We start from the raw sequence: 17778 nt of genomic DNA, 5'->3' as shown, positions 1-17778 counted from the left end.
AGGATTTTTAAGTGAACATTTGCATTGTCTACAGCCCAACAGTTTCACTCCTAATTATATACTCTGGAGGTATACACCCGGAGATATACTTGCAGATATACACCAATGCACACACAAACACATACACACACACAGCAGATATATACACAAGAATACTTTCCAAGGTACATGGTACAAATATATTTACAGCAATACTCTTCAAAATAGCACAAAACTATAAATAACTCAAATATCTGCCAAGAAAATAATGAACAAATTGCGTGATATTCACATCGAAATATTAGATAGCAGTGCCAGGCGCCGTGGCTCATGCCTGTAATCCAGCACTTTGGGAGGCCGAGGCGGGTGGATCATGAGGTCAGGAGATGGAGACCATCCTGGTTAACACGGTGAAACCCCGTCTCTACTAAAAATACAAAAAATTAGCCGGGCCTGGTGGCGGGCGCCTGTAGTCCCAGCTACTCGGGAGGCTGAGGCAGGAGAATGGCGTGAACCCGGGAGGCGGAGCTTGCAGTGAGCCAAGATCGCACCACTGCACTCCAGCCTGGGCGACAGTGAGACTCCATCTCAAAAAAATAAAAAAATAAAAAAATAAAAAGAAATATTAGATAGCAGTGAAAATAAAATATAGTCATGATACTTTAGATGGATCTTTAAAACATTAAGAACAGGTTTGGGGAGTTATTTTTACATATAGTTATGTACCACACAAGGACATTCGGGTCAACAACAGACTGCATGTATGAGAGTGGCCCCATAAGATTACAATATTATATTTTACTGTACCTTTTCTGTGTTTAGATATGTTTAAACACACAAATATCACTGTGCTACAATCGTCTACAATATGCAGTACAGTAACATGCTGTACAGGTTTGTAGCCTGGGAGCAATAGGCTATACCATACAGCCTATGTGTGTCATAGGCTATACCATCTAGGTCAATGTAAGTCCATTCTATGATGCCTGCATAATAATAAAATCACCTGACAACACATTTCTCAGAACATATTCCTATTGTTAAGTGACACATGACTGTCTGTGTAATATACTATATTTATTTTTGCTTGGCTAAAAGTGGAACATTTCTTAGGCAAGTTTTATCTTAATAGCTGAGCTCCCCTTCACCTGCATACTGCTAAGATTTCCTGATGAACACAGGTTTTGTAGAATTTCCAAAAAGAGTGCTGAGTCCCAACCTTGGAACCTTGGAGCAAAGTGGATTTGTCCCGTAACTTATGGTAAGAAGCAGTATGCAGCCATTATCACCCCCTGAAGAGCAAGAAGAGTTCCCACACAGGGCTGGGAACTGAAATTCAGGAATAATAAGTAGAGAAGATAATTTAGCCCTTCCATGTCCTCACTAACAAATGAAATACCTGGAACTTGAAAGAAAAGACAATCAATACATCCCAACGATTCTATTATGACTATGATCAAATTATGGGACAAGAATTTTAGAGCAGCAACTATAAAAACACTTTAATAATAAGAACACTCTTGAAACAGAGTTTTTAAAAATGTAAACTCTCACCAAAGAAATAGAACTGTAAAAAAGAAATAAAAATTATAGAACTAAAAAATTCAAAGACTAAAATAAAAAGCTCTTTGGATGACAAGTGGTATGTTGAGGGGTGAGAACATGGAATTGTAAAATGCTCAAAATCAGAGAACACAGAAAAAAAGACAAAAATAAACAGAACAAGCACAACAGAAAAGTTACAAGTATCATAGGTATTTAGACAAAACTGCAGAGCAGAATTAATTTGAAAGACTGGAGGCATATGAGGAGTTTAATTTTGACAAATTTCAAGGGTCTAGAGGAGAGACAAAAAAATTGTTTCCAGGAAAGGGCCCAAAGATATCAATTTGAAAATTAGAGATAGGTTGTAGTCCCAGTGCCAATCTTCTCCAGAAAATCTGTTGACTTTAGATATCTTTTCTTAGATAGCAACCCCTTCACCCTCCCAAACCAGGCTACAGACTCTTTTCCTGGTTCATAATATGTCTGAAAAGTCTAGGAAAAACAAGCTCAGAGTAAAGTATATCTCTTTCTCAACTTCTTAACCTGTTTTAACTAGTCCCTCCCCGCAACACACACACACACACACACACACACAGAACTTTCTACAACTCCACCCCATCTTAGAATCTCAAGAACATTTCATAAACCAGCACTACTCCCCAGCACACCTCTATGTTGGTTGTGAGTTTCAGGAGAGTGTATGCCATGTATGTTTTTCATTCCACATTTTAGGGAATTTGTGGGAGTGACTGCACAGTGTTAAGAGCTCCATGCTGGAGGATATGGTTGGAAGAAATCATTTAAAAAACAAAACATAACCTTCCCCTAAACTGGGCTGGAACCGAGAGATCAAAACATGACTCAGACAAGTCCAGTTTGGTGAATAGATGAGTTTATTAGGACTCACATAAGAGGCACTCCTGGATGCCAGAGGACAGCTTTGGAGATCTGCCCTGCTTTCAATCTCTAAGCTGCTTTTAAGTTAATTTTTTGGCTCTTTGCCTACTGTGTGTGTGTGATGGGGCTGTTTTCCTTGGTAGGTTCTCAGATATTCTCTGGGATATTTGGATTCTCAGGGACACCTGCCCCTCAGCTGGGCACTATGGTCTTGGCTCACTGTCCAACCTTTATGGTTCAAGCAGTGGACATACACCCTTTAAGTAACACGGTGGAGGACCTGTCACATTAAAATCCACCCTGTCCACAAACTCATACATTCTTGCTGCCAATCTTGCATGAGAGTCCCTGAGCTGGGCACAACGGGAAGAACTATACAGGCCAATAATGTATAGCCATGGCTTGTGCATACAGGCTACATCGACAGTGTATACAAGAGCATAAAAAGCAGAAGCTAACTACAATTATAACACCTTTTGGCAAAACATAACTCCAATGAGTAGGTAAGATGTGTGACCAATCTGAAAACAGGTCAAAGAAACCTGAATGACTTATGTCATAGATCTGAGTTGACAAATGATTTAAAGTATCTGTAACATTATTCTCTTTATCAGGGATATAGGGACAACAGAGCCTATAAGGGAACATGTAGTTGGATCACCATCAAGTTGGCAATTGGGCTTCCAAGTGAAGGCAATCTCCAGTGAACCTGAGTCGCATTATTAGTGCTGCTGAACCAGTCACTCCAGTTCTGTAGGGATAAAGGCAGACTATTCCAAGACATATCATTATCATTTGATAGGGAAAGGTATTCATAAACGCAACAATCAGACTGGTTGCTGATTGCTGCTGTAGTCGCAGCCCAGTCCAGAAAGACATTACCAGCTGCTGTGGGTAGCAGTAACAACAGCCTATGGACATAGACACAGATATTTAGCAGGAACTTTCATGGGTACATCCACTCCTTATAACATTATTAGCGCTGTATATTCTCCCATTGGTCTTATCAGGGAAGCCACTATGGGTCTCAGGTCTGTCTTACAGCACCACTCATAGCTTCTCTCCCTAGGAGTGGGTAAGCATCCAATTGCTAAGCTTCTGGCCTTGCCCACACTATCTGCATGGTGCCTGCTCCAGAGGTATTGGTGCTGCCATGTGTTGATATTGTAAGGCTCTTGGACCTCCATCAAGGAGCACAGCTGGGATGACCTCCCCTCCAGCTGTCTTCATGGCATTCTCCAGTGCCATAAAACCAGTCCAGCATGGGGGCACTTTCCAGCTCAACTTCAGGTCCACATAGCTATCACCTCTTAGCAGATCCACTGCTGTTCTCAGGAGCACAGCCTGTCCATCTTTTCAGGAGCATTTCTCAGAGTCTCAGAGGCATCCCTGAGAGTTTGTGGGACCTGTTTCACAGGCCTTGCCAACCATTCATAGGAAATGATACCATGGTGGTCGTTGGTGACTCACTTAAAGTTTGTATAGCTTCAGGGAGATTCTTAGCCCAGGACCGTAAAGAACCATCCTGAGACAATGTACGTAACTGGGTTTTTAATGAACATCCTTTTTTTCTATAAGGCCTGTCCCTGTTGGGTTATATGGTAAGGGAAACCTCCAGTGTATACTTTGTTTTGATGCCCAGTATTGGATATCATGGCCCATGAAATAGGGGCCTTGATCACTATTTATCCTTCTTGGCATGCCATACATGACACTAAGATCAGTGAGACACTTGGCAGTCTCCAGTTGAGTGGTACTTTTTACTAGGAAGACCTGTGGCAGCCTTGTTGTTGTGCCCACACAAGTTAAGGCATATTTTTCCCTCCACTTTGAGACAAGGGTCCAATATAATCAACTTGCCATTCTCACACAGATTGCATGGCTCGATGTATGTGAACTGATGTGGAGGGAATTTTTCTAGGTCACAGCCATGAACAGATTTCACAGTTCTGAACAGCTGCCAGAACATCTGCACTTGGAAAGGGATGCCTGCTGCCTTTGCTATGACCCACCCTATAGCCACCCACTGGTGGCCACTCTTATGAGGTATCCACATGGCACCCTCCTCCAATGAACTGGGGTAAATTGCCTGAACATGAGTAAGATGTCTGCCTTGTGATTTCTAGGAGGTGACTTGGGGCTTTGTGCATCTACCTGATACACCATCAGATGCACATCCTTCTCTTGTAACCTGAGGTGAACATCCTGCCACATGGACATTCCCCAAATGGGCCTGCCCAAAACCTGTTGATTTTCTGCAGCCCATTGATTGATCCACATGGTAAGGCCTCTGTATGTAGCCTAACTCTGTCCAAGTGACTAGTGACCAGGGCTTGTGGGTGATGAGTATCCAAACTGCCCATAGCTTGACCCACTGAATGTTTTGTCCTAATCCCTATTCTATCCATAAGGTTCATTTGTGCTACAACTGTTGACCATTGGTGCTGGCTGCCTTTGTTAAACCCACCAGTGTAGCAGGTCCTAGCAGTTACGGGCAGGGTCCCCTCATATACAGTGATTGGCCTAGTAGGTGGCCCCACTGTCATGTCAAACCCCTCCAGTTGTTCAAAGTGGATGGGTCTGAGCACCTCCTGTAGTGCTTGACTTAAAAGACTAGTGGATGAGACACCCCTCTGTTGTAGATAGGTGTGCCATTTTTGTAGGGTGTGTGACTGTGCTACCCCAGAGACGGTGTTGGCTACAAGGCCTTCCATTCATCCTTTTATGGCGTAGGCAGTTTTTAGTGTGATAGTCTGCTTCCTGGTGATGGCCTCCACTTTGTGCAATGCCCTATACATGGCCAACAGCTGTTGCTTGAGGACTATACAGTAGGTTCTGCACTCTTTCATAATTGAGACCAAAATCCTACAGGTACCATTCACATTGGTTGCTTTTATCACAAACCCCAAATCATCCCCATGGCATCTTTAGTGAATTCTAACACAAAAGGGTGCTGTGGCAGTGAGGACCCTAGTGCTTGCACTTGTTTCACCAATATTTTTGTCTTGTCAGATGCCTCTTGCTCCATGTATGTCCAGTCCCATTGTTTATTTTTCTTTATGAGGGTGTATAATGGGCAGAGGGTTTGTGCCAAATGAGGAATCAATATTCTCCAGTAGCCCAGTAAACCTAAGAACACCTGGTGTTAGTTTACCGTCTAGGGAACAGGCTGCTGTGCTAGCTTATGTTTCACGTCTTACCCTACCAGGTAACTCTCAGGAACTTGACGGTTATGCCAGGCTCCTTTATCTTTTGGGGGTTGACTTCTCATCCCCTGTCTTTTAGGGTATCCAAGACAGTTTGTAGAGCAGTCTCCAGATCTGTAAGAGACTCTGAGGTTAGCATGATATCATTAATATAGTGAAACAGAGAGATTGAGGCAGGCAAACAGGGCCTAGACAGGTTCCATGCAACCATGCTGTGACAGATGGTGGGGCTGTGCAGGTACCCTTGTGTTAGCACCTGGAAAGTCCATTGTTGGCCCTCCTAAGTGAAGACAAACTGACCTTGTGAATCTTCTGCTAAAGGGATACTGGAAAAGCCATTAGACAAGTCAGTCACAGGATGGACATTTCCCAGCTTCAGGGCCACTTGTTCTAGTAGTTGAGCAGCTGCATATACAGGGAGCAAGTTTGTTTAGCTCATGGTAGCCTGCCAACATTTTTCAGGTGCCATCTGGTGTCTTCACAGGCTACCCAGGGCTTTTACAGGGGCTCTGGGCCAGCCTATTTGTACCTTATGTAATGCCTAAATTGTTCTGATGATTTCAGAGTGTGCCCCTAGCAGGCAGTATTGTTTTACATTCACTGCCTGCCTGTGCTGGGACAAGTGATTACTTTCCGAACTTAGTCCTTGTTCTTATCCAGCCCACTGAGATCCACCAATGCTTCCCCCATATCACAGATTCCATTTTCCATTAAATGGCAAAAGAACTGCAACCAATGCCTCATATCATAACCCTTTCTAAACTGGAAATGACCCAGACATTCAATGAGTACCTAAAATAATTTTAAGATTTTAAACTACACAAAAAGTTTTACCTACATTTATCTCATTTACATTTACTGAATTTATTCATTTTTAGTTGTTTATCTGGATTACTCATGAGAACGAAAGCTCATTAGACTTATTAGACAAAGCTAATAATCATTACGAGTTATTTCCCTGTTAACCATTTTAATGGCTTGTAAATATCAGATGTTCATCTAATCAAGAAACTTAAAAGACATAGGCATTTTTACCAATAACTCAGAAAATTCAGCTGTTTTAATTAAACTGACAATATCAAATTAATCTTGCTTATCAAAAAAATCACACAAAGATCATTCTGTTTTTGGGTGGATTTATAGTCTTAGAATCTTCATGTCAGAAACTTGACACCTTAAAGTATCTAGGAGGGGCAAATATACAACTTATCTAATCAAGAAACTCAGACAAAAATGAATGCTGACACTTTTGAGGACATTTCTACTTTTATCAAAAATTTTGAAGCCAGCTTATTCACCAAAGATTATTGAATTCACGTGAACCTGAAAAGCATTGGACTTATTTAATTTATGAGTACGTATTTACTTACAAGCCATTCGGTACCATGCTAGATATAACACATAGCATAATACATGCACATACACATAACACATTTAAACATGTTTATACATATACATGCAAGATCCAATAGCTTTTACCAATAGCTTTTGGAATTCTAGCTTCACAAACTCATTACTATATGAAAGACAGCTGGATCCAGATTATTTTTGATAAAATTGGGACCTGTTCACATGGCTAAACTTTATTTGCCCCAATAGGTAATCCAAGGAAAGCAGTGGATCAATAATTTGGGTAAAGCAGTTTCTATGGCAGTTTGATTTTTAAAAACCTCCTTTATCCATTTTTTTTCAGTTCCAAATGAGTTTAATTCTTTACATTTTAGCTAGAACTGGCTGAACCATATGAGGAAAAAAAATTTCAAACTGACCTTGAATTAGTGAGTTTTATCTCAATACCAGTAGCTTATTAACAGTAGATTCAAAGCAGGCAGAAAAGGAAAGAGAAATAGAGAGCTTTAGAAGACTCTACTTAACTCTATAGTTGTAGATTAAACATTTGAGCTCTGAATTTTTCTTGTTATAATTTGCCCATCAGTTTTAAAATGTACACAAGAAAGGGCCATAATATGTATCCAGCTGGAGGATTAGAAAACCATGCCTTTGAACTTCTGCTGGAGTTTCTACCCTTTCTCCCTTTCCTGCTCTAATGATTTGTGATTAGCCAGCCTTATTGCAATAACACCACATTTACTATCATTATCATACTTTAATATCTTGGCTTCTTGCAATAGGTATTCAGTCCTTGCCCGTGTTTTCCAAGCATCCCTGTACTCACGCAGTGGCCCACAAAAGTTGTGCAGTTGGGCAACTCCACTCCACATGGACATTGCCGACTGCCCAGGGATTCCCCACCATAGACACTCATTCCTGGCTCGATGTTTGGTCTCTCTGACCCCGTTTGTGATGCCAATTGTAACAAGAAAAATCCAGAATCATATTTTTAAAAAAACATTCCCCCCAAACTAGGAGGGAGCCAAGAGACCAAAGAATGACTCAGACAAGTCCAGCTTGGCCAGTGCATAAGTTTATTAGGACTTACATATGAGACACTCCTAGATAGCAGAGGACAGCTTTAGAGACCTGCCCTGCTTCCCATCTCTAAGTTTCTTTTAAGCTAATTTTCTGGCTCTTTGCCTACTGTGTGTGCATGATGGGACTGTTTTCCTTGATAGGTTCTCAGGTATTCTCTGGGATGTTTGGGTACTCAAGGACACCTGCTCCTTGGCTGGGCACCATGGCCTTGATTCACTACTTAGCCATTAAGGTTCAAGCAGTGGCCATACACCCTTAAGTAACCTGGTGGGGGACCTGCAACCATACACCAGTGACAAGGCCTACTTCTCATTGTCCACGACATGTGACTTTGGGAAAATTACTTAGATTCTCTCTGCTTCAGTTCTGCCACCCGCAGACCAGAAATAATGATACCAAGCCCAGCCCTATCTCTTCTTTCTAGGGTTGTTGTGACATTTGGAATGAGATTATGGGTTTAAGAAACTTTAAAGGTTTAGAGTGATACAAAGTGTAGTGAATTTTACATCTCAGACTAACCTGATATAAAATCTCTACTAACAAGTCTGTAAAGATCTTAGCTCAGTGCCTACGATTCAGTAAATGCTTAGAGGATATCAGCTATTAGTGTTACCACTCTTTTTCTCGTTAGACTGTGCTCCCAATTATCCAAGGATGACTTTGGTAGTCTATTATTCATCTAAATCTTTAAGTATTAGGGGTACTGCCTTCTGAATTGTCACCAGGCCTAATGTCATCTAGACTGTAAACAATTCCCCAACTATCAAGATAACTGTTCTATGAATGCTTTTCATTTCCATATTTTCTTGGCTCAATGCTGTTGCTCAGGACAACAAACACCAAGTTGGTGATGATGACTGAGTGATGAAACAGTGATCAGAGGGACATATGAAGCTAGTGTAACAAAGATGGGAGGGGCTGGGGAAAGTATAAGTAACTATTAGGAGGTTCAAAGCAAACCTCAGGACACTTACTCCCTGAGCTAAGGTAAAGAATATGGTCCCTCATAGCCCTGGTCTCAGAAACTCTGTGGGGAAGATAAGTCCTGAGCCTAGAGCTGCCATTTCCACAGACAACTGAACTACCTTCAAACAGATGTGTTTTTAGGGGCAGCAGATAGAAGGAGCTGAATCCAGGAGTTTCCTTCCCTGAAATGCCCCAACAGAGGCACAGTCCTCCACCTTCCCTGGAACAGAAGGGCTTTCATCTATCTCTCTGAAGCCATCTCCCTCCCCTGTTTATGCCCAGAGCTGCTTTCCAATCCCATGGAGTGCCTCCGTATCTAACCATAGCCACTGAGTCTACCAGGTGTTCCTGAGAAGACAACTAAGCCAACCACTCCACACTCTGCTGATTTTCTTCTACATCTCACAGGGGAAGAGCTGGATCACCATGAAATATGTCTTCTTTCTGGGTGTCCTCGCTGGTATGTACTCAAGACCTTGTACTCTGTCCTGTAAGGCATAGGTTAATGGATGGGGTGAGACAGAGGCAGGATTGTGAAGGGCACAGAAAAAGAGTCAAAAATAGTGTCATCAGCAGAATTAGGAGTCCTGCCTCTTAGACTCCATCCAAAGGCTCTCTGGATAGGCTGAGCCCACTTTTCTAGTGTTAAGCTATAGGGTGGGTAAAGGCACACATGTGCCTTGGAGAAGGCTTAACAGTGAGTGTCCTCCCGCCGACCCTAATGCAGGAAACAGAGAAGTAGAAACAAAAGATCAAGTACTAGGACCCTACCTTCTGTAGTCCCTGCCCCACATGGGGTTCTTCTGACAGCAGAATTTGCAGGTGAGGCATTTCCCACCATTCTCTGACTGCCTAGGTTGTATCACACATTAGCTGTGTGAGATTAGCCAAGTTAATTAACTCTTCTGTGCTTCAATTTCTTCAAAATGGGGGTATGACTACCCATATTATAGAGTTATTGTGAAGATTAAATAAATCTATGTAAAGCACTTAGAACAATGCCTGCTATAGAGAGCTCAATGTCTCTTGCCCTTGTTTACAGTCTACCCTTTGCTCTTTGGGGTTTCTAACTGTGTGATCACACAGAAGGGTGTGGTGAGGTACAGGCCCAGTCTTGGGGAAGGTTAACAGGAGTAGCAAGAGAAGCCAAGACAAGAAGAGTGCTTTATTTCTGATACTAGAATCAGCCTTCCTCCACTTTATTCTCTAGGGTATGTTTTAAATAATTCATTTATAAAAACAATATATGTTCATATTACAAAAGTTAGACATTTTTAAAGTAGAAAAATAAGCATCATTCATAATCCCACCTCTTAGTCAACACATGCTAACACTTTGAGTTTACTCCCAGACTCTATATATTTTTTGCATTTAAATGTTTTTATTTGTTTGTTTTTAGACAAATAGATTATATCCACAATTTTCTTGTTCTTTTTAAGTTAAATAAGCATTAATATTCTTTTGCTGTTTAATATTCTAATTAGTTTAATTTTTATTATATATGATGTTCCACTTTTTGATGTGCTTCATTTCAATGTCCAACATTACTATGTCACATATTTATGTTTCCAGTGTTCAGCTGTTATAGTTAATATGAGCATACTTGTTTGTAATCCTTGTCTATATCTGATTTTTTTCTTTAGAATGGATTCTTGGGGTTGGAATGATTAGGTCACAGGTTATAAACAATTTATGATTCTTGATGCCTGTTTCTAAATTGCTTTTCAAGAAGATGGAATCAATTTACTAGCAGTGATGAGTGTCTCTCATTATACTCTCTTAGATTGAATATTATCAATATTAAACAAAATTATTATACATATAAGATAAAATGGCATATCATTTTAATTTACATTTTTATTAGAAAAACATGTCAAATACGTTAACACTTCTTGGCCAACTGATAACTGTTTAAGAATCATCCAGATTCCTTTTCAAGTAAGAGACTGTTACCTTATTTTTATAATATTTATGTATTAAGAATGTTCATTATTTTCTCAGGGACATTTTTCTTTGCTGACTCATCTGTTCAGAAAGAAGACCCTGCTCCCTATTTGGTGTACCTCAAGTCTCACTTCAACCCCTGTGTGGGCGTCCTCATCAAACCCAGCTGGGTGCTGGCCCCAGCTCACTGCTATTTACCGTTGAGTATTTGGGCATCCCCATCCCCAAAACAGCTACTGTTCATTCTAGATCAGTGGTTCTCATATAAGGGTAACTTCTCTACAGGGTACACTTGGCAATGTCTGAAGATATTTTTGGTTGTCACAACCAGGGGGCAGTGCTATTGGCATCTAATGGAGAGAGGCTAGAGCAAAGATGCTGTTTAACATCCTACAATTCACAGCACAGTCCCCACAATAAAGATTTGTCCAGCCCAGAACAGCAATAGTGCCACTGTTGAGGAACCCTGTGCTACATGTTATGCCTCCTCAGTCTCTCATAAGTTTTTTTCTTTTTTTTTTTTTTTACTGGCAGTATGAATGCATTTTATCACTTAAAGATCTAGCAAGTAACTGATGATGCACTCAAATTGGGTCAATTGAGGTGAGTTTTAAGAAGGAACCAATTGCAAAGGTATGGAGACATTAAAGGGACAATATTAAGAATAGTTCCATACCACCAGGGTTTGTATTAAGAAAATGCAGTTACCACCTCTAGGCCTAAAAAGGCAAGAGGAGAAAATAATTTCAAAGGAGGCAAGGAGAGATACAGAAAAAGAGAGACCTGTGTGAGGAGACAACCTGATAAGAATTGTAACCCCTAGTCAAGGAGCACAGCCACTCTGTGACAAAACTGCAGGGAGGGACCTGGGAGGATAAGTACTCCAATCTCACTCTTCTTCCTCCAGTTACTTTCTGGTGCTTCCTATTGGCCAATAGAAGGAAGCCAGAGAACAAGAGAGCCCACTGATTAAATCCATATATGTCCCCTTCCAAAGGTGCAGAGCAGAATGGAATAGGATTGTTAGTGCATCAGCTAGGGAACCAAACAGGAGACACCCAGAACTAGGTTATTTATTCTCTGGTCTCCACCAAAATGGAAATTGTTCAGTAAGATAGGCGACAAAATTACATTTCCTTGACATGCATCCTCTTCCTCTCCACTACATTAAAGAACACAACATTAAAATGTAGTGAAGGGCTCCACTACTTATTATATCACCCTGAGTGAATTACTCCTATGTGCCCCATTAATTCATGTGCTAAATGGGGATAAAAATAGAATCCACTGCATAGACTTGTTGTGAGTTAAATGACATAATCCAGAAAAAGCACTTGGTACAGTTCCTGGCACTTTGTAACGTTCAGTATCTTAGCAATGATGATGATGATGATGATGATGATTACTTCCAACCCCTCTCCCTCCAGAAATCTGAAAGTAATGCTGGGAAATTTCAAGAGCAGAGTCAGAGACGGTACTGAACAGACAATTAACCCCATTCAGATCGTCCGCTACTGGAACTACAGTGATAGCGCCCCACAGGATGACCTCATGCTCATCAAGCTGGCTAAGCCTGCCATGCTCAATCCCAAAGTCCAGCCCCTTCCCCTCGCCACCACCAATGTCCGGCCAGGCACTGTCTGTCTACTCTCAGGTTTGGACTGGAGCCAAGAAAACAGTGGTAAGTGTGCCTTCCACAGCAAATCAGGGTCATCAGTTGTCCTTTAGGAGGAACATCCATATCCTCATAGCTGTGAGGAGAGAGGAGGAAAGGAGAATGAAAGGAGACCCAATAGAGACGCTACCTGAGTGGTCTGGCAAACAGAGACCTGCCCAGAGGAACAAAGCTCCTCCTTTCCCAGGGTGTCTAATATCCCACTGCCTCTGCAGGGCTTTGGCAGCTGGAGCCACCAGGCCATCTGACTCTGCACAGAGGCCCAGCCATTCCTGATTGGCAGAGACACAATTCACATGAAGAAAGTGTGGTCCTACTTCTCATACATGCTCATTTCACATGTAAAGGACACCTCTGAGAATTGCCTCAGGTCATTTAGTTCTCCAAGACAGGCCACCAGTTAAAAATATACTCTACCTTAAAGAGACGTAAAGCCTTTTTCAAAATCCTCGAGATTAGCTCATAACCACACTCTTGATGATTTCTCTCCTTTATCGCATTCCTTATTTTCTTTAAACACACACAAAAAGATACCAGTTGAAATAGAGGCTGGTGGTCAGAAGGACTGAAATAACCACTGTCAACAGGATGTTTTATTTTATCCCCATCTCTCTCAGGCCGACACCCTGACTTGCGGCAGAACCTGGAGGCCCCCGTGATGTCTGATCGAGAATGCCAAAAAACAGAACAAGGAAAAAGCCACAGGAATTCCTTATGTGTGAAATTTGTGAAAGTATTCAGCCGAATTTTTGGGGTAATCTTATCTCTATATTCAGCTTTCATTTACTTGCATATGCCCAGTTAACTATTTACTCTTGATGTAAAAACTATTTTAGATGTCTAAATAATTTTTTGAGAATTTGATAAGGCTGCTGCAAAGCCAGCATTGTTTCTTCAGTAATGGGATCCCCTTAAATTGTCTTTATTCATTAAAGGACATTATAAAGTACTTCCAGTTAAGCACACCATTTCCTAGGTATTCATTCTTATAACTACAAGAAAAATTGTGAAAACAGGCATTTCTTTAAAAATAAATCAGACTTTTCACAAATAGAAAATGCCTTCACCAGTTCAGAAAAATGGAGTCTGACCCATTTTACATGTGATTTCTAGAGAGACTGTCCTCTGACTTTTTCAAGGCCACACAAAGCTAATTACAGCAAAATGAGAAAAAAGGCTCAAGCATCGTATCCCCTGATTCGGTGCTCTTTTCAAGAGTCCAGCATATGCCTGCAGACAGGGCTCACCCAAGCGGGACACTAGGGTTCCTGTGAGAAGATCTGACACTCTTACTCTCTCTCTCTCTCCTCTCTCTCTCTCTCTCTCTCTGCATGATCTCCGGTAGGAGGTGGCCGTTGCTACTGTCATCTGCAAAGACAAGCTCCAGGGAATCGAGGTGGGGCACTTCATGGGAGGGGACGTCGGCATCTACACCAATGTTTACAAATATGTATCCTGGATTGAGAACACTGCTAAGGACAAGTGAGACCCTACTTCTCCCTCTGCATTCCACTGGCTCTGCCATGGACTATACAAGCAGATAATTTTCCCTCTATTCAAAATAAAATCTCCAAATGAAAATTTGGGAATGTAGCATACTAGTAGCCAATGTTTTCTTGTTTGTGTCTCTGTATCCTACAACGGTGTGAAGAACTAAGATCAAATTCATGAAATGAACATTTACTACACTGTCCTGGATTACATTCGTTATCTCATTTAATGCTCATAACAAACCTTTGAGGTTATCTTTTGTTCCAACTTTACACATGAGAAAATGCAGGCTAAAAGAGGTTATTTAACATTGCCCATAGCTGGTGGATATCAGAGCCTGAAATGGAACCCAAAATTGTCAGATTCTAAATTCCTTGCTATTAGCCTCAATGTTATATGGGAGTCTACAGCATCATAAAAGATGTTGGCTCCTATTTATTTGCCTCCCTCTCTTTCCACACAAAGGGCTTGAAGCTCTCACTTGCGGCTAAGATCTTGGATACTGGGATAAGCTCTCCGAGGAAAAGTCATACCTCATCTCAGTTCTACATAGATTGCAGTATGTTCAGAGAGAGAGTTAGTGGAAGAGTAGAAAGTAAAAAACAAAACTTCAGAACAAGGTCAACAATCATAAATCAAGTCCACAAGGGAGTTTGGCAGCTCCAGTGAAAGGTGAAGATGTCATGTAAATCCAAAGAAGATATAGGCAGTAGCAGAGCTTGAAAGGCAGAGATGGCTGAGATGAGGTGAAGGGCAGAAATTGGGCTTAGCCATAGACCATGGTCCTAAAATAGTCCTATATGCTTGAGAAATTGGTAAAGCACTACTACAGACTGAGTGTTTATGTCCCCCCAAAATTCATAAGTTGAAACCTAATCCCCAAAGTGATGGTATTTAGAGGTGGGGCCTTTGGGAGGTGATTAGTTCATGAAGGCAGAACCCTCACAAATGGGATTCATGCCCTCATAAAAGAGAGCCCAGAGAGCTCACCTCCTGCTTTTGCCATGTGAGGTTACAGCGAGAGATAGCAGTCCATGAACCAGGAAGTGAATTTCATCTTATACCAAATCTACTGGTGCCTTGATCCTGAATTTCCCAGACTCTAGAACTGTGAGAAATAATTTTTTGTTGTTTATAAGCCTCACACAGTCTACAGTATTCTGTTATAGGTGATGGGGTAATTCCAGATATCCAAAAGACTGGGACATGTAGGACAAGGATGGGTAAAGTAACCTTCCAGCAGGTGAAGATTCAAGAAAAAACTGCACATTCTCCTTGGGTAATATTTTCTACTCTTATGGTTTAAAATATAATCTACACTTTAATGAGTTTTGTAGTAGGCAGAATAATGGTCCTGCAAAGATGTCCATACTCTAATCTCGTGAATATAATACAGTCAGATGTGATTATGGTTATGAAAATCGAAATTGGAAGTTTATCCTAGATTATCTGATGAGTCCAACGTCACCACATAGGCCTTAAAAGTGAAAAACGAGGCCGGGCACGGTGGCTTACGCCTGGAATCCCAGCACTTTGGGAGGCCGAGGCAGGCAGATCACGAGGTCAGAAGATTGAGACCATCCTGGCTAACATGGTGAAACCCCGTCTCTACTAAAAATACAAGAACAAAATTAGCCAGGCGTGGTGGCGGGCGCCTGTAGTCCCAGCTACTCTGGAGGCTGAGGCGGGAGAATGGCGTGAACTCGGGAGGCAGAGCTTGCAGTGAGCCGAGATCACACCACTGTACTCCAGCCTGGGCGACAGAGCGAGACTCCGTCTCAAAAAAACGAACAAACAAACAAAAAGTGCAAAAGGAAGGCAGGTTTTGTTGGGGAGATGCAAAACAGAACAAGAGGCAGGAGAGATTCAAAACATGAGAAGAAACTGACCAGCTATTGCAGGCTTTGAAAACAGAAGAAATAGAAAGGGAACCACAGGCAAAGAATGTGAGCAGTGCCTAGAAGCTGGGACGGGCTCTCACCTGACAACTGGCAAGGAAATGGGGATTTTAGTTCTGGAATCACAGCTGTACTGAATTCTGCAACCAATCAGAATGAGCAAGGAAATAGACTCTCTCCAGAAAGGGGCATAACTCTGTTGACACCTTGATTTTAGTCCAGTAAAATCTTTGTCAAACTTCTGACCTACAGTACTGTAAGATAATAAATTTGTGTTGCTTTAGGCTACCTGTAGTAATTTGTTATGGCAGCCATAGAAAACAAACTTTTAAACCCACATATCCAAAAATAGCTATTAGTACTTTCTATAGTGCAATGTTAAAACCTTCAATGGCTCCCAGTTTTCCTGAGAATAAATTCTAAATTCTAGGCTTAGAATTGTAAACTTAGAACTCTAAACTTAGAACGGTATCTAAGCTTCCTTGAGACTTCCCATACACTTCTTCCCATTACCAAAAAAAGGTATTTTTCAATACATAGCCTGCCACTTGGCATTGTTTTCTGACCCTGTGAAATGCAAATTTGGGTACAAAAGAATGTCAGAAAGAAATAAAAGAAGAGCCCAATACCCTCCCTTTAAGTTGGTAACCTTGTCAAGACCCAAATGTAACAAAGCTAGATCCATTTAAAAAACAACACAGGCTAGGCGCAGTGGCACACACCTCCAATCCCAGCAATTTGGGAGGTGGAGGCAGGCGGATTGCTTGAGCTCAGGAGTTCGAGACCAGCCTGGATAACATGGCAAAACCCCGTCTCTACAAAAAAAAAAAAAAAAAAGTAAAAATGGTGGTGTGTGCCTGTGGTCCCAGCTACTCAGGAGGCTGAGGTTGGAGGATCACCTGATCCCAGGAGGTCAAGGCCGCAGTGAGCCATGATCACGCCACTCTACTCCAGCCTGGGTGACAGAGTGAGGCCCTGCCTCAAAAACAACAACAACAACAACAACCAACTTTTTTGAGCTGAAATTAAATCTTCAAGCATTGAAATCATGTCCCAGGCAATGGGAAATACTTCCTCCTTTCCCAATTGCCTATAACTTAGGCAAAGGCAAATCATACCAATTACTATTCAATTAACTCCTCTATTTTGTTTTCTTCCCCCAGTTAGAGTGCTGTTCTTTAGGCACAGTGACCAACAACATGGGCTTCGAGGCTGAATCATCAAAAGGATACATTGCCTGACTGTGGGGGCTACTCCCCTAAGATCTCTTGCCCTCTACTCCTCCCTCCACTCCTGGCTTCTACATCTGAGGTTATACTGCGCTCTCTCCTTCAGGGAGGTGTCAGCTGATCTTCACTGATGTTATTTCACTGATCTCCATCCTCAACCTCCCAAAGGGTTTGAGATTGTATTCCACCTTTGACAGAGAGGCAAGTTTACTCCAAAATAAAAATATGCTCTTTAAATACGGCCCAGTAAGGTCACCCAGTTCTCCTTGTTTTCTTAGAATAGTTCCTCATCTTAGAGAGAACCTTGGGGTCATATTGTCGATACATCGGAGCCTGAAATTATCATGACAAAATCTGCCTTGCTCATTTGTATGAACTTAATGGAGGTGGGGGGAAGGGGAAAATGGAGTTGGTTAATGGGTACAAAAATACAGTTAGAATGGATAAGATCTAGTATTTGATAGCATAACAGGATAGCATTACAGTTAATAACTTATTGTACATTTTAAAATAAC

The 17778-nt window shown here is 41.5% G+C and overlaps 1 protein-coding gene and 1 long non-coding RNA gene across 2 annotated transcripts; both read left to right on the top strand.

Annotated features, from left to right (window-relative positions):
* Window positions 1-9012: 9012 nt before the first annotated feature.
* PRSS37 (serine protease 37) lies at window positions 9013-14243 on the top strand. The gene is made up of 5 exons (XM_055346438.2): window positions 9013-9486; window positions 11028-11169; window positions 12398-12651; window positions 13263-13399; window positions 13991-14243. The coding sequence occupies exons 1-5, from the start codon at window positions 9453-9455 to the stop codon at window positions 14129-14131; spliced, it is 708 nt and encodes a 235-aa protein (XP_055202413.1). The 5' UTR covers window positions 9013-9452; the 3' UTR covers window positions 14132-14243.
* A 917-nt stretch (window positions 14244-15160) lies between these two features.
* Window positions 15161-17504, top strand: LOC129523587 (uncharacterized). Its single transcript, XR_008667116.1, has 2 exons — window positions 15161-15415; window positions 17198-17504. It is a non-coding gene; the product is annotated as an uncharacterized lncRNA (long non-coding RNA).
* The last annotated feature ends 274 nt before the right edge of the window (window positions 17505-17778 follow it).

Source organism: Gorilla gorilla, chromosome 6 (assembly GCF_029281585.2).
Source record: "Gorilla gorilla gorilla isolate KB3781 chromosome 6, NHGRI_mGorGor1-v2.1_pri, whole genome shotgun sequence".
NCBI classification, from domain to species: domain Eukaryota; kingdom Metazoa; phylum Chordata; class Mammalia; order Primates; family Hominidae; genus Gorilla; species Gorilla gorilla.
Note: the sequence above shows the minus strand (reverse complement) of the source record. Positions and strands in the feature narration are given on the sequence as shown.